Below are 23,891 nucleotides of genomic sequence, written 5' to 3' on the forward strand. Positions count from 1 at the left end.
TGTGGCACCTATCATGTTTGTAGAATTTAGACTAAATTGTTATAGAATAATATCCTGTGTTTGACCAATACATTTTTCTAATAGTTTAACAAGCCCTCCTTCAGATGAAATGATAAAATCCTGGACTATTTGACCGTTTAATTTTTTTTTACTATGTTACTGCCTTGGAATGGTGACTACACCTATTGCACTGTAACTATGGGGAGAATTCCAGGTCCACTCATCCAGCCTTAATTATACGCAAAAAGGAAAGTTTTAGGCCTAATCTTAACAGTAGAGATGTGTCTGTCTCCTGAACCCAAACTGGATGCTGGTTCCAAAGAAAGCTGAAGGCACTGCCTCCCATTCCACTTTTAAATACTCTGGGAACCACAAGTCAGCCTGTAGTGTGAGAGTGAAGCACTTTAATTTGGTGATATACTATAAGGTCATTAAGATAAGATGGGTCCTGAATATTCAAGAACTTGCATGTGAGGAGCAGGATTTTCAGTTTAATTTTGGATTTAACAGGAACCAATGAAGAGAAGCCAGTATAGGAGGAATCTGCTCTCTCTTTCTAGTCCCTCTACTTCATCTTCTAACTGTTATTGTGTTTATGAGCCATCCATTCTCTTCCAATTATTCAATTCAGGGTTACGGATAAATGTCATCAGCTGAACCAAACTAGAACTGGGCTATATTTTAATGTAAAACATTTGTACCACAAGATGATGCAATAAGTCTATGAAACCTTTACTTAACCAGGCAACGCACAACGGCTGATGGGAAAACGCTTTGGGAAATGGGGTCAGGGTAAAGAAGAATTAAAACGCACAGCAGCACACATGTGAAAACACGCCCTCTGGTGGTAAATGTTTTCAAAATTAAATAAAATACTTTTAAAGATTCTAAAGGTTACGACCAGCCTCCCCCCCACACAGCTCAGTGCAAAGTCCTGTTTGACTCTTTTTTAATTTACAGAAACTCAATTTTCAGACATCAGATTTCCAACTCTTGATCTGTTGAGGTCTATCATGCACCATTCAGTAGCTGGAGGCTGAACTTTAAATGGCATTCTTCATCCTGACAGCTATCTGCCAGTTCAGCAGAAGCATTTAAAAAATGCTGAGTCCTCCTACACAGCCCCCACCTCCTTAGATGGTATGGATGTGACACCATGAGGTACACTCAAAAACTTCTCTCTCTCTTCAACTTGCATCATAGAGCCACAGGAGCAGCTATCCAAGCCTCTGAGGATCCCAGTTAAAAGGCTCAAAATAACCCACCTTCATATAGATGATCATCACTGCCAGCCTTTTCTACAAGACCCCTGAAGGCGCTTCAAGGTGAAGGATGATCATGTTTCTTCTGGCAGACTTGGCACACATACACATTTTCAACATCATTCTGAAGTAATGACTTGATTGGCTGGCTAGCATCATTGGGAGGGGTTATGATGCATGTGACTGGTCTGTGTTTCCAGTGTGCACATAGGGACCACCGTAAATATGAAAGAAAAATGGCCTTTGTGTCAGAGGTCACGGTGTAAATAAAACAACTGTCTGTCAAAATCTAACAGTAGGTCTGAGTCTGTATAGAACCAGACCCAGAGAGCGTTCCATGGGTGACCTAGGCTTCAGACTTCTATAAAGCACTCTGCGACTCCTTTTCTGTGAGCACAGTAATAAAGACACAATTTAAATACTTATTTCCTACATTTAGCATTAGAGAGTGTTAAAGTTCTGCCATCTTGTGCCGAAACAGAAGGTGATGTCACTGGATTGGTTGGTTGTTGCTAAAAGGCTGGTTTATGTTTCTAGTTGCATTATTTCTTTTTCAGCTTCAAGTGAAAAACCACACTGACTGTGCACCTATATTCAATGCGGTAAATGCATACAACATACAGAATTATCAGAAATAACTTGTTTGAATGTATAGATTTTCTATAGAATAATACTGCAGACCAGTCAAAAGTAGAGCACAAGCGATCGTGTCACCTTAAGCAATGACAACTTTATTAATGCTCAGGTAGCAAAATGATCTCTAAAATTACATTTGAGACATCTAAACACAAAGTAAACAATTTCTTTTGAAAAGTTTCTGCGTAGGAAGAGGTAAAGCTTAGATATGCACAGAAAGATATCATCTGCATACACTCTCACTCACTATCTCTTACATCCTGTGCTAGCCACAGCATGCAGTCATCTAGGATTTCCAGTACAAACTAACTCCAGTGCCATCTAAAAATGCTTTAGACTCTGATCCCAAAGTACATTAAGATTTACCATAAATAATTTATTATATCGAAGTATCTCCATGCGAGTAAACAAAGGACAAGAAACACGTCAAAACAAAGGGGATTACAGAGGAGACCTAGGAACTATGAAAATATATTCAACAGATATACAGATTGAGACAAAAAATATATAAATACATTTACACCTATTTATATACATATGTACATCAGCAATATATCACTCATGTGAATATCACAAATTATTTAGAAATCTCCTCTACAAGATGTGTCGTTTTATAATGAGAGCGCGTTTTGGTTAGTTTCAAAGTACCTCATGTTTTACACTGTAGATACATGCAGTTAATAGCAGCACATGACGTTTGAACCAAATAATCTGTAGCATAAATTGTTTGATAGTAAAGTGCACAATATATTTTGAAATAAATAAGATGGCCAAAACTGATGCCTTGGATTAGAAAGGTGTTGGTAACGGACAGGATGACACAGAGGAAAACCACGTGTACCTCAGAGAGGGGAATGCTACGAGACATTTCGATCCATTTCTTGATTTAGCTCATACTGATGTGTTTAACCTCCACAGTAATCAGACGCTTGAGATTTGGATATTTAAAAAAAAAACAACTAATTTTTCTTTCTCATTTTTTACGCCTAGATAATTTGTCTATTTGTTCATCCCAGCAGCTGGATAGTGTAGTGGTAAAGCTACACACCTTTGGTGCAGGAGTCACAAGTTTGATTCCCACTCAATATCCAGTTAAGGGTCCTGCCTAGACCCCCACGATGCTAAAACCAAGCCCAGGAATAGTGCAGCCAGTCTGCAGCTTGGACACAAGCATTTCTGTGCACGTGACAAATAAAATTTAAACGTTTAGCTTTTTTTCGGGAAGAAGTGGGCTTTGTAGACATTCCTCAGGAGCTGTTATTGACACAACAAAAGTCATCCAGTTATTTGGTTTGTAATTAGCACCTCATTGAGCTCTTTCAGGGAAACTCTGGAGGAAAAGTTTGAGGTGGATTAACAGTTATACCCTGATATATGTATAATAATGATCACCTCAGACTGTGTTTAGGTCTCCCGTCAGGCAGACATTCTCACAGTTCCTCTTCATGATTTGAACTTGTGTTGTGTTTGGATAGTTTGAGCAGTCTAACAACAATATTAACAGACATTTATGATTTGAATGCGCCTTTTTAAACTCAACTATAAAGTCATGTTTTATCAGCAAAGCGCCATATTTACATATCGGTAATCTCAAAGTTATTGCATTACATAAGATTTAGACCCTGTTTTCCGGTTATGGTTGCGCTGTACTGTCTGTTTCTATGACATAAATAAATATCTGTGATATATGAAATATTTATACATTCGAAAGACAGCATTTCCTATTTTAGATATTTGATATTTCTGATCAATAAATTAACAAAGTACCTGAAACAATAGATCTTTTTCTTTTAGCAATACTCTTCCCTCAGTGAGAAAAAAAGAGCATGGAGCACTTGACATTTGAAATGCACCTGTCTGAGGAAAAGCTGACATTTTGATGAAAACTGTGTGAGAAGAATCAACCCTGACTGACAAGCGTTCACTTCAGTGTTGGTGGAAGTCTTTCAAGAATAATTAAACTTTACTGGCCCCTTAGTGGAATAAAAAATTCCCCGGAGGGTTTCACAAACCACACTGTACATGCTCTAAAAACTAGTAGGAATATTTATGTGCCACAAACCTACCAAATCTGGACAAATCTAGACATTAGGCATTACAAAATACAAAGAACTCCTGGAGAAAAATATAGTGGAAACTCCTCCCAACCTTAAAGAGTTGGGGTAAAAAGTCCTACTTTACTACCAGTTACATTGCTCACCCTCAGAGAAGTAAAGCAGGACATCCATCCATCCTTCCAGCACAGAGCAAACACCTGGTCCAGGTGTGGTTTTGAATAATGCCACCACTGTTTTGAGTCTATTTGGTCAGTGTCTCTGAGAGGAGAACAAGCAGCAGCTCCCCACTCACGAAAGACATAAATACATCTGCTTCTCGAACCCACTCCACACAAACCTGCTTCATTTTACAAGGATCCTCTCCTCATAATCAGCGTGCTTCAGCGGGTAAACACCTTGCTCTCCCGCTCTTCAGTGCAAGTTTGAGCTCCGCATGTCCCGTCCACACGTAGAACTACTCATCCAGATCAAACGGAATTTTGCAAAATGCCCTCACAAAAATTGTGCTTGTGATTGTGATCATCGACCTGGATCCCCGGCTGCACAAACAAAAACCTGCCCAGGTGCTCTTGTGACCTCCAGAGAAGAACTGTGCGTATGACAGGAATAAATAATAAATAGGACATCTGGGGGTTATTTACAGAGGTGAGCTATTTATAGAAAGGAAATCAATATGAAACGTGACAGCTACGGCCGTGAGTTAATTTATAAAAAGGTGACGGGATAATGCCCTGTTCCTGCTGAAGTGGAGACTTGTAGGTGCATGTCTTAAAAGAAAAACTGTAAATGCGAGCGTAAGATGGAAATAACAAAAAGTCCCAAGTAAACACTGTAACGAATAATGAAGACTCGTGGCCCTAACTCTGTCTAAACTTCCCATCGCTTTACATCATTGCTTTTTTTTTTATTACTTATTACTTTCAACTAGTAGATCTAAAAGACCCGCCTTTCCTCTCAGGAAAGGTTAGCAGCTAGGAAACATCACACCTAACACAGGGAGTTTCAAAATAAAAGGTCCTCATGTCAGGAGTGAGCAGTAGTAGAATAATTTCTGTGTGTGTGTGTGTGTGTGTGTGTGCGTGCGAGGTTATCATCCTCTGTGCTGTCCGTTGGTTGCTTCCATCTCTACTCCTGGAATCAGTCCCACTCTCTGGTCTGGTGTGGGCTAAACACCAGAGCAGCTCCATATGGCAAAAAAACAAGCCACAGAAAAATCAGTGTGAGTCAGACCTGTGCCAAATAGTATTTGCAATTAATTCTTTGGTCTCCAATAAGATCTTCCACTTGTTGCCACCAGCTATCTATTTAATATTTCTTTTTGAATTCCTTGCAAACACCACTTGTTTGTGTAAGTGTGTGCACAGTGAGTGTGTTGTGTATGCGTGCGTGTCTCAGTCATCCCGGCAGGTCGGCAGGTTGACAAAGGTGAAGATGTTGTACTCGATGAGGCAGGAGAAACACACGAAGATGGAGTAGAGGATGAGACACATGAAACCCAGACGTTTGTTCAGCGTCCAGTTGTTTAGGTGAACTCCCAGGACCTACAGCAGAGGAGAGGAGGAAAGCTCATGAAAACTGTGCTATGAGAAAGAAAGAAACAGAAACTGTCCATTCAAAAACTCACTGTCATAAACACAGATGCCAGCAGGAGCCCCACAGAGAAGATGAGTCCTTTGCTGTTTAATTTGATCTGCAAGAGAACAGGTGAGACATTATTAATGCAACGATCATCAACCTAAAGGGAGTCCACACAGGAAGCAGTTTGGTAATCACAGTTTTGTAGCTAAAGGCTGGTTAATAGCAGCCATTCCAGGTCCTGGATGCCCAGGGACCCTTTAATGTGTTGATAATCCTGTCAACCATCATGTACTGGACTACCTACACATCACACCTACAGGACCTGCTCAGGCATGAAGCTCCTGGTGCACAGGTTTTATGTGATGTTGATGCCAGAGGAGATTTCTGGAATTGTTAAGACAACAGAGCACTGACTTTTGCACACTATGTATCTGTGAAGTTACCTGGTCTCCCACATTGAATAATTTTACAAACTGATTCAAATCATATTCAGTGAACTCTTTAGAGACATTGTTTCACAAATGTTTGGAAAGGCAGACTGCATGGTTATATCACTTTTGTAGACCACAGGCTATTAAAGATTAGGTGCAGCTTTGTCCATATAAAGTGTGTCCAGCAAATACAGCATGTCCTTAAAAGTAAAGTTCAAGTTGGAACCTTCTCCCTGACTTTCTGTGATCTCTGCACGTCACTGCTAGTCCCCTCCTGTGTGGAGATCCTTAAACACATTGTTGGTCACTATGAGGGGACTTGGACTCTAGACTTTAGCAACAGATCCTAAAACCTAAGGGCTACAGTTCTAGAAGTGAATGTCCTATAGAAAGCATTTTAAGGATTCAAATAAGTCACGTAGCTATGAGCTGAATCAAGATTTGTTCTGGTTCAAAAAATGAAGGAAAACAAAAAGGCACCATTGTAGTAGTTTGCGTTATGGATCTGTATTAAAGTTTAGTCTAATTATCACAATCGTACAGGGCTTCGTTCCAGCCTCCACCAATCAGTGATGTTGCTGTTTCAGTTTAGGATTGTGGGTAAAGTAGTATTTCTCTGCAACACTGTGAATAAAATATGTTTCTGTTGAAACAAGGCTGATATCAGTGTGACCTGGTCTCACAGTGCCATAGCTTATAATGAGTCTGGTAAACATTATGGCTCATAATCAAAATTATAATCAGAATCTAAATGGGCTTTTTATTTAAATAGCCTCACTGTTGGGTTCTACGCTGCACTTAATTACTGAAGCCTGTTGTGATTAAGTAGCAGACATATGGACGCAGATATGAGATAAATAAGAAAATGTGCTTTAAGGATTTACATTTTCCTGTAGTCTGTATCAGCTCTTATGTGTAACAGTAACAGTAGTGCAGGTTAATAAGATGCTAGTTTACAGCATTAACTTTCTATTTAAGGTTGTAATGGTAAATGGCCTGTATTTGTTTAGCGCTTTACACATCCAGTCATCCACCCGTTCACACAGTTTTGTCTTCCACAAAAATCTCAGGAACGAACTCGATACAATAACACAAAACGATAAAGCGCTCTCTCTGACTGTGAGGTGGCTCAGGGGGTAGAACCTCATCTACTGATCAGAAGCATTTAGGCATGAAAAAAAGTGCTTTGTTTGAACGTGTGTGTAATCGGGTGAATGAGGCTTGTAGTACAAAGCACTCCGACTGCTCAGTTAGAGCAGATCTACTTAACATTTACCATAGATCCATCAGTCTGAGCCAGAGTCTGTTTTAGCCGTGTACCATGAACTGGTTGCCTGTACTAAGAAGGACTTATCCAAGTCACTTCAGGGTTAACCCCAGGTTTTCTCTACTCTGTAGACCTCTGCATGGGGATCAGGAGGGTCGAAAGATTTTAAGCAATGTTTAATGTCTCTGATTTCCAGCAGCAGTGATAAACATAGGTTCTTAGAAGTAGCTTTATCATTTGATTCACTTTATTAATCCCAGGTTTGTTTTTTGGCATCATTAATAAAATAAGCAGTAATAATACATAAGACAACTACAATGTACTTGCTCACCTCATATCAAATTTGTACACAGACCTATAATTCTGTTTTTGGTTAGTCATTAATATACTGCTGCTTGGGCTGTAGTTACATCATAAGGTTTTAAAAACTGAGCTATATAATGAACAGTGGTAACACAAACAGGGAGAGGTCGACAGTGATCACTGACTTTTTTAGAGGTTTGTTCAGATTAAATAGAACAAGATACAAAGCATGTCAAAAACACAACAGGCTTAATAAACACAGACTAGTTTTGACCCGGAAGCAGTGATGAAACATCAGGTCATCACTTAAAGACCATCAATACCTGTAAATGTGCTTTATAAATGATTTTTCCAAGCTATTGCATATGCTGTCTTTCAAATTGTTGTAGATCATGTTTGCATGTGTTGTTCTATCATGTCTTAGCTGATATTTATACATCAGCTGAGTTTTACTATCTGATGGACACAAGCTACTGCACGGCATATCTTCCTTTGCAGCAAATAGGTAAGATTTTCAGTTTCAGTTTTGAATCCTACTGAAACATAATTTCCCTCCACTGCACTACTGGGAATGTAGCAGAGATGCTAGCAGTAGCAATAAACTTGTTGGAAAAATGCCACTCATTATGTGGGAGTCCACCATAACAGAAAACCTTTTGTCATATTACAGCTGTCTTCTTCTGCGGCATCTATCCTTGTCTCTGAGAGAGAGGTGCTGCTACTGGTTCATGTTGACGCTCTCTTCAGTGACTTGAAATCCTGCATGAAGGTTTCAATTTCAGATGCATTCACCCAGACCTATCATCCATTTTGGATTAGAGAAAGACACTCTACTTTTGAAACTAGGCTTCAACTTTCCTTTTGGATAAAGTTTATACTTAGGGCTGAATCAGAAACATCAGTTATGCTCCACTTCCCTTTTTTCACTCATTATGCCAGTACATTACATTAAACGCCACTACCATGCACAGGTAGTATTCTGATTGGTCCAGAACAACAAAGTTTACAGCATTGAGGAGAAACATGCAAACTCCCCAAAAGATCAAATAAGCAGCACGAGAAGGAGAGACAAATTCACTTCATTATAAAGATTCATTTTGACTCTCTCAAGGACCAACAACAGTACAAAATGAGCAGCACACAGGCTGTTTGTTCCACATATTGTTGATGAAATGCTCAGTTGAAAGTAAAAAAACGACAACTTTCTGATGAAAGTCTGCAAAGCTCTGTGCACGACCATAATTAAAGGGTCGATGAGCTTTGTGCTACTTACATCAGAGCCATAGTTGATAGCCAAGGTCTTTAGAGCCCAGGGAAGACCGAGCCCTACCAGGATGTCGAACACGTTACTGCCAATGGAGTTGGACACCGCCATGTCACCCATTCCTGAACACACAGACGTAGACGGAGTTGTGAATCAGCAAAAACAGAAATCAAAGAGATCAGGCAGACAGCGTGAAAGGTAAAGAGAGTGGGAAAAGAGCAGACAGGAAGCAGGTTGGTCTGACGTAGGTGGACACGGGCGGCATTCAGTACAGCTATCTGTCCAAATGACTTTCCAAAAAAATGTCAAAGCGATGAAGGCGACAGCAGCTACACAGTGGAGGATGGACGACTAAACGGTGGCGAGTGTCTCTCCTGGTGAGCCCCCTACATACACACAGACAGAGCTGTTTAAATATTTGATGACAGGAGCAAGAATAAACACAGATGAAAGGACAGAGGAAAGGATCTGGCGGCCTGTCTTCCCGCTCTCTTGTCATCACAGGGAAAAAGATGACAGGCCAGGATCTTTACCTCCCCTCTCCATCTCTGTCATCTAGTCCCCTCTCCAGCTCTTTGATAGCGGCTTCACTTTGATTCTGCTGTTTGCTCTGTGTGTGCATTTTAAATGACAGCTTGGTAACCTGTCATTTTGCGTGTTTGTGTTTGATTACCTTGTCGTGCCACTATAAGACTGGCCATGCAGTCGGGGACGCTGGTGCCAGCTGCCAAGAATGTGATACCCATGATGACGTCTGGAATACCGAGTGTGAAGCCTATCACTGTTACCTGACACACAAAGACAAAGACACACTATCACTGGTTGTATTTTTAACAATCAAGAGTGCTGACAGAAAAATGGAAAGAAAGACTAGAACCCAAAACCAAAATGTTAAAATGTTCTTTTTAACTTAAAGATAAACCAGGAATGACACATGCACTTACCAATTTTCTTACATGAATAATGAAGAATTTTTTGAAGAGCTCTCACACTTATTACGTGATTCTGTAGCTCTAAAGAGCTTTTCAAACCCCATTAGGATTAGATTAACCCCGTGTTTCCAGAATTTATCTAATTGTTCCAGACAGACTTTTTAAACTTGGAAAGTAGACTGCAATAACTACCTGTGGCTGACAACTGAGCACATTAATGAGCTCGATTGGCGTAGCTCTGCACAGAAAATGACTTTTACACTCTTAACTCAGTTAAACTGGGAGTGGATCATATTGAAATCACCTCACTTCCCCAAAACAAATAAATCCTGTGTAAACGGAGCGTCCTAGCATCTAGACAGAATAAAAACCTAACAAAAACAAAACAACGAGCTAACTAGCTGCTAACGAATTCAGTACTTTACCACAGTTGGTTAATCTAATAACAGCTTTTTTAAGTTGAATGTCAGACTAAAATTGCTGAATCATGTTTAGCATATCAATATTTCGCATAGCTCGAAAACCCCCAAAACAACTGTAAAGCTAAAAGATTTCAAGCTAATGTTCTGCTAAATGCATTCTTGCAGTTAGTAGTTAGGTCAAAATAGGGAACATGTTCGATTCACTATAGTGTTAAATTATTCTCTGTACTATTCAGTGGATTCACAGGGAATTATTCATCCATTCATTTATTTATATATTTGATTTTCATGTTTCTGACCACCTTTCATTTTTATTTATACAATTATAAAGTATCTATTTACAACAATAGCTGTCAGCAGCATAATGAGCCAACATGTTTTAAAAGGGCACAGTTTCACATTACATGCATATACTCCAGTCATGTCACCTTCCACTGATTAAAAAAACACAATTCATAAACTGCCTAAAGATTAAAACGTATTTATTCTGCTTCTTGGAATTATAAGTCCTTATACATTTGATAGAAAACGTAATTTATCTTTACTTTAAGTCCTGCGGATGAATGGATATTCACTTTAGCTTATTCGCTGCCATGGCTTTTCATAGTCTGCTATTTTTAGCACATTCACAAAGACTTCTGGTTTTTGGGTGTTTTTTCTGGATTATTGTGGGCCCTTTACCTCAGAATATAAAGCACCTTGGGGTGACTGCTGTTGTGATTTGGTTCCATAAAAAATAAATTTAACTCAACTGAATCAGTACAGAGTGAGTGTCTGTGGCCAAAATACAAACTGGGAGATGGTTCCACAGAAAAAGGGCAGTAAGCCTCCAGTCTAAGACCCAACGGTACACTGGGTCTGATCATTAAAGACTTTGTAGGTGAACCTTCTGGATCATCAATGAATTACAATAGTCCAGCGTAGAAGTAATAAATTCATGCAACTGGTTTTTAGCATTACTCGGAGACAGAATATCTCTAATTGTAGAGATATTACCCAAATGCAAAGCAGTCCTACATATTGGTTTAATCATATTTGTTTAATAATTCTGGTCAAAAATCACTCCAAAATTCGTCACAGTGTTGCTGTAGGCCAAGGTAAATGGATTGGTTCTCATATAGCACATGTTGTATACAAGCGCCTTTTTCTATGCTTAAGCTGAAATGCTTCAACAACCAATCTGCTTGGTTGATTTTTATACTGTAGCAGGAGCTTCATATACAGAAGCAACAAATGCCTCACAAAGAACAGCATCATGGACAGCTCCGTAGGTAGAGTGGTGGCCCCATGATCAGAAGATTGGGGGTTCGAATCCACTGAACAGCTACCCTGAGGTACCCCTGAGCAAGGTACTGTCCCTACACACTGCTCCCCAGGTGCCCAATGGCTGCCCACTGCTTCACTGAGTGAATGGGTTAAATGGAGAGAGGGATTTCCCCACGGGGATCAATGAAGTATACATTATCGTTATTATATGCCACTGAACCATTATTAATTGCATTGCATTTTTGTTTTCAGCTTCATGTTGCTTTTCAGTACAAGTCTGCTTTTCCCCCATCGTCACTTACCATCCAGACCATGATGTAGGAGAAGCCGGCGATCCAAAGTGTGGAGGCAACAAAAGACAGCATGAACCAGTTCTCCCAGCGAGGTGTGGAGGAGTTGGGGATGGTGAAGAATAGCAGCAGGGCCAGAGGCCAAGCCAGCAGCCACTTCAGTTTATTAAACCCACCCGCTGCAGACACACAGAGCGAGATACAGCATTTAGACTGGGTCGAGACTGACACACGAGCAGAGAGAAGAATGATAGAAAAGACAGAAAAGACAAGTGTTTAAAACCGACATTGCTTTCTAGCAGGAGGAATAATTTACTGTCCAACGAACGCATGTTTTTAAACTCCGATCTATCACTGGCTAAAGATCTGATTATAGTCCAATATGAAAGCACACAAGAATGAAGGCATAAGTTCACCTGTGTGTGAAATTTAAAATCAGAATGAATTCATGAATTTAAACTTGATTTAGACTACTCGTTGGCACCTGATTAACAACAGATTCTTACAGAGGAAGGACGCTGAACGATAATTAACAAGCAGAGTGATGTTTTTTCTGTTCTCCTCTTTTGTTTAAATGGGATAACGTTATTTTAATCAAATGAATCGCATCCCTCTCTGAACATGATTGAGTTTGTCAGTAAAATTATCCCGTCACTTCTTACGTTGGTCTACTTTTCATGATTACGCTTTTGTGCTTCACTCTTTTTGTTCATCGTTTTAAATAAATCAAGCCTGGAGGTGGAAACTTAAGTCAACTTAAATAAAATTAGAAGTTAACTGGGATACAACTTTTTGCATGACTTTTTATTTTAACAACAAGTAAACAGATTATGAGAAAAAGTGTTTTAGTATGAAAGTATGAAACTTAGCCTAGCTTAGCATAAATATTATAGCAGGTTTCTTTCAATTGTCCCTGCACCAAAACCTGTTTTCTCTGAAAGTAATTAACAATTCTCAAGAAATAAAACTAAACATTTGCAAAGAGGTCTGCTGATCCATGCTTCTAGTCGTGTTAGAGAAAACAGTGGTTAGGGACCGCGGGACGACCAAAATGATTGAAACTGGGTGCAATAAAGTTGCATCCTTGTTGAGTTTGAAATGGTTTCTTCAAAGATGGGGACCAAGTCTGCGACCGCTCGCTGTGGTTTGATTGAAAAATACATCACTCTTAAAAACAAGAGTCATCTAAAGGTTTACCTGGGCATTGGAATGGTACGTAAGGTCCCTCTCCTTCCTCCTCTTCTTCCTCTTCATCATTCTCATTGTTCTCGTTGTCCTCGTTATCCGTCTCATTGCCGGCCTCTCTGTCATCGCGCCGAACGCCGACGCCCCTTTCGGCTCCAGACAGCCCATTTTCTATGCCCCACCTGCTCCCTCCCTTCACGGGAACCTCAGAGTCACCGTTAGTCAAAGTCCGCGTGTTGATTAGACGCTGCCTCTATACGTCGCCGCCGCAAACACAAGAAGCACATTCACAAACACACAAACACAGAAGGGAGACTGGTCAGATCTGATGCAAGGTTAAATGACTGTTGTGAACTCATCCTATATAAATGTACTTTATTTTAACTCGTATCAGAATGAATGTGAAAACAACAGTGGATGTCTAAGTGGTGTTGACACTTGACAGCGGGGAGGTTAAGCTGATGTTCACGGTTCTCCTGCTCTGTCTCTGACTTTCTTGCTTGCAGCCTCTCTGGGCCTGTTTTGTTCTTTTGCTGACAAAAGTAAAAGTAAAACAATAATTTGTTATATAAACTGCAGCCCTGAGAAGATAATCACATTGTGAGTGAACATGAGCTCCTGTGCATTTGCACAAAACAAATCTCAGTCTTTCCTGCAGCAGTATAATATTGTGAGGGCCAGACTCCTCTACTAGAGAGCTTAAGACTGTACTGTAGTTGTTAACATTCACCTACTTTAAGATTCCACAGAAAATATTATATTCGTTGTTTTTCTTTAGAGTCATTTAGGTTTATCTCAAGTTCCACTTCTTTTATTTGACCTTCAAGGTCCAACATCTCAGAATAATTTTTATCTGCTTTGTTTTTAGTGTAGCTTATCATCTGCCCACGAATAAAAACCTTAAAGGCTTCCCATCTTACTGAGGCTGTAGTTTCGGATTTATTAAAGTAAAAATAGTCATCAATATTTTTGCCTACGTATTCCAAGAATTTTTGATTGTGCAGCCAGTGTGGTTTTAAACGCCAAATAGGATTACGTTTAAAAGCTGTTGTACCTGAGAAGTTAAGCGTGGTTAATGAGTGATCAGATATAAGCACACTTTTATATGAAAAGCTGTTAATCCTGGAGATAAGAGAGTTTGAAATAAGAAAATAATCTATGCGACTGCGACTATTATGACTGGCTGAATAGCAAGAGTATTCTCTCCCTGTTGGATTTTTTAATCTCCATATATCTTTAAGATTCAATTCAGACATAAAGTGTTGTATGGCTTGTCTAGATTTTGGATGGGAAGAGTCTAAACCTGATGATCTATCAAGCTTAGGCTCTAGGGTACAATTAAAGTCCCCCCAACAATTATCTCACCGTGGAGGGCTGCAATAGAGAGGAATAGATTGTTATAAAAGCTGGAGTCGTCGATATTGGGGCCATATAAATGAACTAATATTAAGTCTTGGTTCAGCATTGTAGGATAATGAATCACCCTGCAGGGTCCAAGATGGTTTTTTTTAATACACATGGGCACTGATTTATGAATGAGTGTTGCCACTCCTCTAGCATGTGTTGAGAAGTGGCTAAAGAAAGCCTGACCTGACCATCTCCTCCTTATCTGGGCAATTTCACTCGCGAGTAAGTGTGTTTCTTGAATAAAGACTATCTTTGGGTGATATTGTTTAATTCTATCCATTACTCTTTTCAGTTTAATACACAACATATATTGCGTGTTTATACCCCAGTCTATAAGCTATGGTTCTACTTTTTCTTAAAGCAACAGATGTAGGGGCACCACAGTGGGGGCCGTCAGGTGTCACAGCGGTCTGATGCGAGGCAGGATTTGCACAGATCCTCAGTGTGGTAAGTATTGACTGTCAAACATGTCATTTGATAAATTCACCAGCACCTACACCTACTGATAATTTCGTGGAAAAAACTGCGTATAATTCAAAATATTTGACTGAAGAGACAAGGCTGTTTTAAAAACAGAGACTGATATTCAAAGCGGCTTATAAGAGAAGGGGACCCTGGACACAGATGATAAGAAGGCCCACACACTTAAGCATCTCGGGTCATAGAGTGTATATACTGATGGATGCCTTTGTTAAAGAGGTCTTGTGAAGGCCCAAGCGGAGCAATTTGTGCCCCAATCTTTGTGTGGTGAGACTGGACATAACATGAGGTAGGCCTGCTCTAAACCACTGCCTGTTTTATCATAATTTCTGACTCTATTAAAAGAACTTAATTTAAAAGAAACAGAAAACAAAACAACTGAATTTGTCTCAAAACTTTGATCTTAAAGTCATGAGGGAACTGTTTATTGAATTATAAAGATCATAGATGCAAAGGAGCTGATGGCTGTTTTCAACATAATACAGTACAGCTAATTTAGCAATCCGAAGAGCTGCCCTCTGTTGGCCATTTGAAAGAATGCAGGTTTACAGCACGTCTGCACTGGCTTGACTTTTCAGACCTAGAAGCTGCATCCATCTTTTTATGTACAGTCTATATCACAGACTGAAAGTGACACAAAACAACTGCAAATCAAGCTGTCTTTTTGTAATTATCTCACTGGTACCCCCCCATGGTTGTCTGTCTGTCATTATCACCGCTGTCATTGCCTTATGCAAATATGTTCACAATGCAACAGCTTGACAGGCAATGAAACTCTCTGTGCAGACAGAGAAAAACATTCTGACTGATTAATGCGCACACGGAGAGCTGCAATGAAAACCAAATCACAGACAATACAAACTCTTCAACTACTATGGCAAATAAGATGCCATGTGATTCTTTCTGTTCCAAGCTTGCCCATCACGTCCTGAACAGCCCTTTGTAAATGTAGCATAGCAGGCCATGCCTAGAATCCTCAATGGTGGAGCTGATTTGTAGGCCAGGGACTGTGTACAGCTCCAGATTACTTTGCTAAAGAGGCTGTCTGAAACGCTTTCCCCTTGGAGAAAAACACAACGCAGTCTGCTTCAAATTGGAAATGTCAGCAATCTCTTTTTTCCCCTCTTTTTTTCAATCAAAAGTGTGGCTGAGGTGCACCTGCGTGTGCTGTTACCTCAGTGATGAGCATTCGTGAGGCCATGGTGAGACGAGTTCTGGGGGAGAAGTGGCTGGTGATCATGATCCTCATGCCGGCCTCGGAGAAGGACAACTGGTGGGGGTATGCTGACAGCAGCTCGTCTACCATTAACACAGATGTCTTCCTGTGGTGGTTTGCTGTGGGGCACATACATGGAATACGAGCTATACTATTGAAATAAACCAGTAAGATTTTCCTTAGCATTACGACTGCAAAGAGCAGGAAGCAGAGACATTAGCTCGATCAGAAGTTCCACATTACACGTACAAAGTCTCAATAAAAATGTACCTTTCTTTAAAAGAACAGCAGTAGCATCACAGCCATCGTCCAGTTCTGTGTTATTTGCTGCACCGTTTCTCAAAGTGGTCGAGTTCTTCTTCCTCCTCCCCAGGAAACGGACAATGTAGGAATTCAGTCTGGAACAGAAGTCGGGTTAAAACCACACTTTGCTTGGTACAGCTGGGTCAAGTCATTGCTCTTTACGGCAGATAGCCTCCCAATAGAGATAGGTTGATCATATTCAAAAATGATCTGTCAAGTTCTATAAGCTGCTGTGTGGCACAGCCCACATAAAGAAATGTATCATTTCTATATATCCCATTCATATAATACTGCTGCAGACATAAGGATAAATTATGTTACACATGGGATGAGTTTGCATATCGCAGCGTAATAAATGACACCGATCACGGGTCTTATATTAAACTCATTAATATGCAAGAATTTAAAACATTTTGTATTTTTTGCTTGTAATATTGATATTCAGTAAACTTCCACTGTTTTCAATGAAATACTACAATCCATTTGAAACAGAGCATGACGTTCTTTTCTAGATAATATCCACATTGTTGTTGTGTTACTTAATATTTATCCATATATCTGCTAAATTTGCCAAAAGAAAAGATATTTATTATTATTATTATTATTATTATTATTATTTGTTTGTTATTCATCTGTTTAAATAGACATTTTAATCCCAGGGATATCTTACATGTATCAATACTTATTTTAGTAACTGTTACTGTTGGGGTACATTACACTCCAGCACAGAGCAAAAGTTCATTGTTCATTTTTAAGCCTCAAAGTGGATGAACTGAACTTACTTCATGATCAAAATGTAGACAAAATACATCAGGATCAGCGTGAGAGCTTCCCACCTGGAAAAGACAGTTCGGATGCATTCATCATGTGTGTCACTGTACAGTGTAAGTGCCAGATGTGTGCAAAGTTAATCAACGTGTAACTTACCAAACTACCTTTTCATCATATATGAACTGTAATAAGAGAGAGGTGAAAATCTGAGAACCAGTATATCTAAGACATGAAGGCATAATTTCAGATGGAAAGAAAAGAAAAGAAACAATCAGAGTAACTAGAATATTTCTCCATAGAGGAAATCCAGTATGGAGCTTTTAAAGTATCTGATGTGTTACTATGTTAACCTTAAGGTGCTTCTTACCACTATAAGAGCAGAGATCGATAAGGTGTAGTAGACTGAGTCTCTGAGCAGAGGCCAGCGGGAGAGACGGATCGTCTGGAAGAAAAGACAGAGAGACAAGAAGACTGAGACAATTCTACAACTTACAGGAGCTCAGCTACACCTTCTTTTGTTCTACTGGGTAACACATCCCACAAGGTTCTCACTGCCATGCACTAATAACATAAGCCAAGCTCTTTGTGTGTGTGTGTGCATCTGTTTGGCATTTTACGTAACATGTAATCTAAATAAGAAAAAAAATCTTTCAAGTATGTTTCTCTTTTCCTAGTGGGATTACAGCAGTGAACAGGACACGTATCCTTTTCTGATTCAGGCAGAAAAGGTTTCCATCAATGGTTTTTAATCTAAACTGTGGCCTAAACAAACAAGTCACAGAGTGTGTGTACTGCACCGGCTAAAAATCAGCGGTTAATTCTGTACCTGCACAGCGAATATCCCGCACACTCCGATGATGCAGAGGATGTTGAAGACGGCAGATCCCACAATGGTGCCGACCCCGACGTCACCTTTAGTGATGAAAACTCCTGTGCAGAAGGAAAGGAAATCACTGATTACCACACATGGCAAGTCATCTGTCCACAGGTTACAGAGACATCCTGCTTGGTGCAATTCTTTGGTAATCTTGACGTACTTCACTGATCCACGACCCTTTGTCTAGCTGGTAACTACTGATGGCATTTACATAATAAGTTCCTCTGTTTGCATGTGTTGTTGAGTTATAGAAGGATTTCTCTCCCATAGACTTTATTAGTGAGGGCTGCCCAGGTGTACTGCCAAGCACAAAAGCATATTTGGCAGCTTACTTTAACATTTTCTATTAATGTTTTGAATTGATTTACTCTCAGGCAGACTGCTGGCTTTTATTTTGAAAGTTTGGGTGCTGGTAACCTGCTGACCAGGCCTATCTTTCTCGAGTATTTTCTACTGGCTTGCTCACTGGCCAGGTCACTATTGTGGTAGAATTTATTACCATTCAGTTGGTTCCCCATATTGTGTGTCCAAGCCAAGTGATTGGCTCTCACTAACAAGAGTTAAAGGCTAAAAATGGGAAGACACATTTAAAAACCTTTACTAACAGTATAGTAACATTTTGATGGCAATAAATATTACCCAGATAGTCCAGGGATTGACATCATACTATAGAACTTTAGGGTCTGCAAAACACTTACCATTCAGAGGAGGATAAAGAGGAGCTCTTTATCCTCTCAAGGATACTTGAGGGTGCATGGGAGTTTGCCCAACCAGTCTACATGTGTTTTGTGGACTTGGAGAAGGCATTCGACCGTGTCCCTCAGGGTGTCCTGTGGGAGGTGTTGCGGGAGTATGGGGTGTCTGGCCCATTGCTACAGACCATTCGATCCCTGTACAACCATTGCAAGAGCTTGGTTCGCAATAAGTCGGACTCGTTCCCGGTGGGTGTTGGGCTCCGCCAGGGCTGCCCCTTGTCACCGATTCTGTTCATAATTTTATGGACAGGATTTCTAGGCGCAGCCAAGTGGCGGATGGCTTTCACTTCGGTGGCCTCAGAATCTCATCTCTGCTTTTTGCAGATGATGTGGTTCTGTTGGCTTCATTGGGTGAGGGCCTCCAGCTCGCACTGGAACGGTTTGCAGCTGAGTGTGAAGCAGCGGGGATGAGGATCAGCACCTCCAAATCTGAGGCCATGGTTCTCAGCCAGAAAAGGGTGGAGAGCCCACTCCGGGTCGGGGATGAGTTCCTGCCCCAAGTGGAGGAGTTCAAGTATCTCGGGGTTTTGTTTGCGAGTAATGGGAGAAGGGAGCCGGAGATCAACAGATGGATTCTTGCAGTGGCCGCAGTGATGCGGACGCTGCACCGGTCCATCGTGGTGAAGAGGGAGCTGAGTGTAAAAGCGAAGCTCTCAATTTACCGGTCGATCTACGTCCCTACCCTCACCTATGGCCACAAGCTGTGGGTAGTGACCGAAAGAACAAGATCGCGGATACAAGCGGCAGAAATGAGCTTCCTCCGAAGGCTGGCTGGCCTCTCCCTTAGAGATAGGGTGAGAAGTTCAGCCATCCGGGAGGGGCTCAGAGTAGAGCAGCTGCTGCTCCACATCGAAAGGAGCCAGCTGAGGTGGTTCGGGCATCTGACAAGGATGCCTCCTGGGTGCCTCCTGGGCGAGGTGTTCCGGGCATGTCCCACCGGGAGGAGGCCCCGGGGCAGACCCAGGACACGCTGGAGAGATTATATCTCTCGGCTGGCCTGGGAACGCCTTGGTGTTCCCCCGAATAAGCTAGAGGAGGTGGCTGGGGAGAGGGAGGTCTGGGCTTCTCTGCTTAGGTTGCTGCCCCCGCGACCCTGCCCCGGATAAAGCGGAAGAAGATGGATGGATGGATGGATGGATGGATGGATGGAAAACACTCAGTATTCAACACCATTGTTGTAACAACTGAGGAAAACAATTACAAAATCAAAATTTAAAATCCAATAGCCTTGCTGGCAGATCATTCTCAGCTTCAGTCTGAGACTTTAAGAGAGTCACAGTTGTTAGACACAGACAGATTTTATCACGTTAAAATTGCTCACTGGAGTGAGTAATCACCAGGACTGATGACGCTTGCTGCCAAGCTCCCACGTTAGCATTATGATTTTATTATTAGCCATAGCTGCTAGCTGCTACCTTAATGATAACGTAACAGATGGGTAACTGCTAATAGTTAAATGGCTATGTAAATGACGACAATATGTGTGTTGGACAGGTTAGCATTTAAGATAACTGTTTAATACTTCAACATTGTTGAAATGGGCACGTTACTGACCTCAAGAAGTTCTTAACAAGACCAGAGTGGCAGTCTTTAAAATGCCTCGCAAAGTTGTGCTGTTTCCTAGGTGTTCACAATGAAATTGAAATCGTGCATTCAGCTGTCTGCAGTGGTTCTGCAGGAAGTTCTGTGTTAGCAGGAGGAGGTGAAGACGGCACTGTTGCAGTTGAGATCTAACCCAAGGAATTTTTAGTATCAATTAGTATCAGAGTAGCATATTTTGACAGCCCTGCTGCCAGTGTTAGCTATGGTACTTCAAACCCACCAAACCAAAACAAAAAAGACCCTCTTCTCTCACCCCAACCGGTTGCAGCAGATGGCCGCCCCTCCCTGAGCCCGGTTCTGTCCGAGGTTTCTTCCTGTTAAAAGGGAGTTTTTCCTTCCCACTGTCACCAAAGTGCTGCTCATAGGAGGTCATTTTTTCTCTGCATGTATTACTGTAGGGTCTACCTTACAACATAAAGCAACTTGAGGTGACTGTTGTTGTGATTTTGCGCTGTATAAATAAATTTGAATTGAATACTCTATTAGAGTGGAGTCAGATGCAAAGGATTCCAGCTGGAGCTGTAACAGTGGTAATATCTGCCCAATATCTGGATTAAAAACTGGCAACAATGTTATATTAGCTAGATAATAAGCCGACAGAATAAGCTAAGTTGAAGTAAAATATCAACTCAGTATAAGCTCAGATGTGAAAATGTGTAAACACCGTATTATAGTTGCTATAAATTATCTCTAAATATGTATTTACTTTTAACCCCTTTATTAACAAATTATTGCCTCACTATTAGTATGCTATTATCAAACTGTACTATTAATGGCTGTACAGCTAAATTATATCTAAAATGTGTGTGTGTGTATGTCTCTGTCTCACCAATGACAGAGGTAAACAGTTCAGGCGCTGAACTGCCTGCTGCCATGAAGGTCGCTCCTGCAACATCCTCACTCAGATGCAGACGCTGGTGGACGAGGGGAGAGAAAGATATTCTAAGCATCACAGCGTGGCAGTAAGAGTGTGTGATGTTAGTGCAGCAGCAGTGCAGTTACAGTCTACAATGTTTGTTACCTCGCATATCTTCTCTAGCGAGGGGACAAAGTAGTCATCGCACACCAACGCCAGAGCATAGAACATGTAGACTGCCTGCAGATGGCCAAAGACACACAGGTGAAGAACAGTATACACTTACAACTGGATAAGACCCCCTGCTGAAAAAACAAAAACAAAAAAACATTTGTGCTCTATTTTCTTTGTTTGCAGTTTAATCTCAGCTTCTGTTGTCATTTACTTGATGTTTGCTGAGACTAAACCTGAAAGCCCAGCAAAGAGTTACAAGCAGATAAAATAATACACCGACATATTACTAAAACTCATCAGTTTGCCAAGGAACTGTTGGAAAATGCGCTTACTTACGTATTTAACAATACTCTGCTTCCAGACTTCAGCCAAAGATTGGTGGGGCTTAGTAAAGCATAAAAGCTGAAAGTAGCTGGGAACAGCTGGTCAAAAGTTCAGCAATAATCTTCCCAGAACAGTCTAGCACATCTGTACTTCTGTAAAACATGCTTGAATTTATTTCTATGGAACAAGGCTAAACCTTGCCATGTTTCTAGGCTGCTAAACACTTATGTCAGTTTGCAATTAAATCACTGTTGTGGACCAACTACGTCACTGTTAACCAGAAGACGTTATGAATTTATATAGCAGCAGCTTCAAAAATTCATTGTAAATTTCTGAGCATGTAAATGGAAACAGATTTACAAGTTCATCAATTTATCGCAGGTAATGTCACAGGTATCCCAAACAGACTGCATGTAAATGCATGGAATGGGCAAGTTGACCCACATTCAATTGCAAATTGAACGCAGAGTGACTCCATGATACTGAAACTTGCAACTAACTGCAAGCAGTTGCAGATGTGGTCTGGTCTTCATAGCTGCTGAAAGTAAAGTAATTAAAAAAACAAACAACCAAAGATATTTTAGCGGGTTTTTTTTTCAGCAGTACCTTTCATCCCGCCCTGATACACAACAATCCTCTGCCATCTCACAATCTCTTTGCTTATGCATTGATATACCAAAGAGTACACTGATACAGAGTTCACACAATTGTGTTCCCAGACTGACAAAAGTTGGGAAGAGCATGAGAAACTACTGCAAAAAGACCTCAAAGCACACCATAAACCAGCAGTTGTGACATCATTGTCAACAGACAACAATGGCAGGCATAAACTGTTACATGAAGGCTAACTAGCAAAGTCCTCCTTCTTCTTCTAATGAACTTCAGTGTTTCTAGCGGTACAGTACTATCCTGGCAGCCCGTGTGGTCTCACTAATTCCTCACGAGGCTAAGTAAAGAGGTTTTTGTATCTTCATGGCTAAAATCATTAAGCTGAATCCTTCAGTCTTCTGCCTACACAACATTATCTACCTTTCTTATCTCCATGTGGATCAGAAACAAACCTGCCTGAAAAACCCCCACAACCTTAACCCTCCTGCCATCCTTTAAAAAACTCACACCCATTACCCTAGGGACCATTCTCAGCCACGCCCAAAAACGCCATAAAAAGACCATATATCCATATTTTATTCCACTTTAAATTAGCCAACCTTGTAAAACTACTTCTCCCTGAAATATTCATGTAAAGTTTTAATTATATTTTCGTTGTTTTAACCCTTCAAATCCCAGTGTTATTACATGAGCGCCCTGTGTTATAAGCCCCAAAAAACAAAAAACGAAACTAAATATTTCCACAAAAAACCAGTTGAAGTAATATGTGATTGTCATTATAAGTAGGCCTTTAGATGGACCAAAGATTGGCACCAACATACATTTTGACCTGCCATTATTTTTTTGCATTTTTTTTGCAATTTAAAAATTAAAACTTCAAGGCCCTGAGTCTTCATTGACATCCAAGAAAAGAAGAAAAAATAAAATCATATAATGATAATTTGGGGATGAAAAATAGCGTTTATAATGGAAGTCAATGGGCAGAAAATGGTCCCCAGGGTGATGGGTGTGGGGATTTCTGCTGCTCAGCCATTTTAGGCTGATTTAAGGAATTCACACTGGAATATTAACATTGACAGGTAAAAACTATCCTGTGGCAAGTTTGGTTATATTCCACTGAACACAGTGGAAATGGCAGCCATTTAACACATAGCAGTGGCACAAAAAGGTCCCAAGAAGGCAGGAAGGTTAATGGTCCTGTTGAATTGCATGATGCAAATACATAGCAGGGGTAAACACTCAGTTTGTGAGTTTGAAAGTTTCAGAGATGTGACAAAAAAAATTAAGACCCATTCAAATGGAAGACAATCTATTTTAAAGCATTTAAAGCCACTGAAAAGAAGAAAGCTAGAACTACTTTGGATATGCAACAACTTTAACTCCAAAACATTCAAGTGTCCATGTAGTGTGCTGCAGGTGACACTCACGCAAAGCACGTGCAGACCCACTGCTCCTTCCACGCGCTGCTTGTTGGTGAAGTAATCCCTGGGGAACTCATGGATTGCTGCAGCGAGAGAGGGGGAAAAATCACTTACACATGCTGAAACAGTGAAAGGAGGCAAAATCTGAGCAATTAAATACTGACTGTAGCTCAAGGAAGATACCCTGAGGGCCTCATGAAATA

At 40.6% G+C, this 23,891-nt stretch overlaps 1 protein-coding gene across 4 annotated transcripts in view; it reads right to left on the bottom strand.

The window, feature by feature from the left end:
- Nucleotides 1-1,967: 1,967 nt before the first annotated feature.
- Nucleotides 1,968-23,891, bottom strand: part of slc24a3 (solute carrier family 24 member 3) — a 130,571-nt gene continuing 108,647 nt past the window's right edge. For all 4 annotated transcript variants that reach the window (XM_026190312.1, XM_026190313.1, XM_026190314.1 and 1 more), the window contains 15 exons: nucleotides 23,695-23,771; nucleotides 21,326-21,400; nucleotides 21,134-21,218; nucleotides 17,897-18,000; nucleotides 17,438-17,512; nucleotides 17,227-17,252; nucleotides 17,082-17,135; nucleotides 16,267-16,394; nucleotides 15,955-16,115; nucleotides 12,906-13,146; nucleotides 11,721-11,887; nucleotides 9,472-9,586; nucleotides 8,808-8,920; nucleotides 5,580-5,645; nucleotides 1,968-5,496 (listed from right to left, as the gene is read on the bottom strand). In XM_026190312.1, coding sequence (XP_026046097.1) covers nucleotides 5,347-5,496; nucleotides 5,580-5,645; nucleotides 8,808-8,920; nucleotides 9,472-9,586; nucleotides 11,721-11,887; nucleotides 12,906-13,146; nucleotides 15,955-16,115; nucleotides 16,267-16,394; nucleotides 17,082-17,135; nucleotides 17,227-17,252; nucleotides 17,438-17,512; nucleotides 17,897-18,000; nucleotides 21,134-21,218; nucleotides 21,326-21,400; nucleotides 23,695-23,771 — 1,637 coding nt within the window. In that variant the 3' untranslated portion in view covers nucleotides 1,968-5,346. The remainder of the gene's footprint in view (nucleotides 5,497-5,579; nucleotides 5,646-8,807; nucleotides 8,921-9,471; nucleotides 9,587-11,720; nucleotides 11,888-12,905; nucleotides 13,147-15,954; nucleotides 16,116-16,266; nucleotides 16,395-17,081; nucleotides 17,136-17,226; nucleotides 17,253-17,437; nucleotides 17,513-17,896; nucleotides 18,001-21,133; nucleotides 21,219-21,325; nucleotides 21,401-23,694; nucleotides 23,772-23,891) is intronic.

This window comes from Astatotilapia calliptera, chromosome 13 (assembly GCF_900246225.1).
Source record: "Astatotilapia calliptera chromosome 13, fAstCal1.2, whole genome shotgun sequence".
Classification (NCBI taxonomy): domain Eukaryota; kingdom Metazoa; phylum Chordata; class Actinopteri; order Cichliformes; family Cichlidae; genus Astatotilapia; species Astatotilapia calliptera.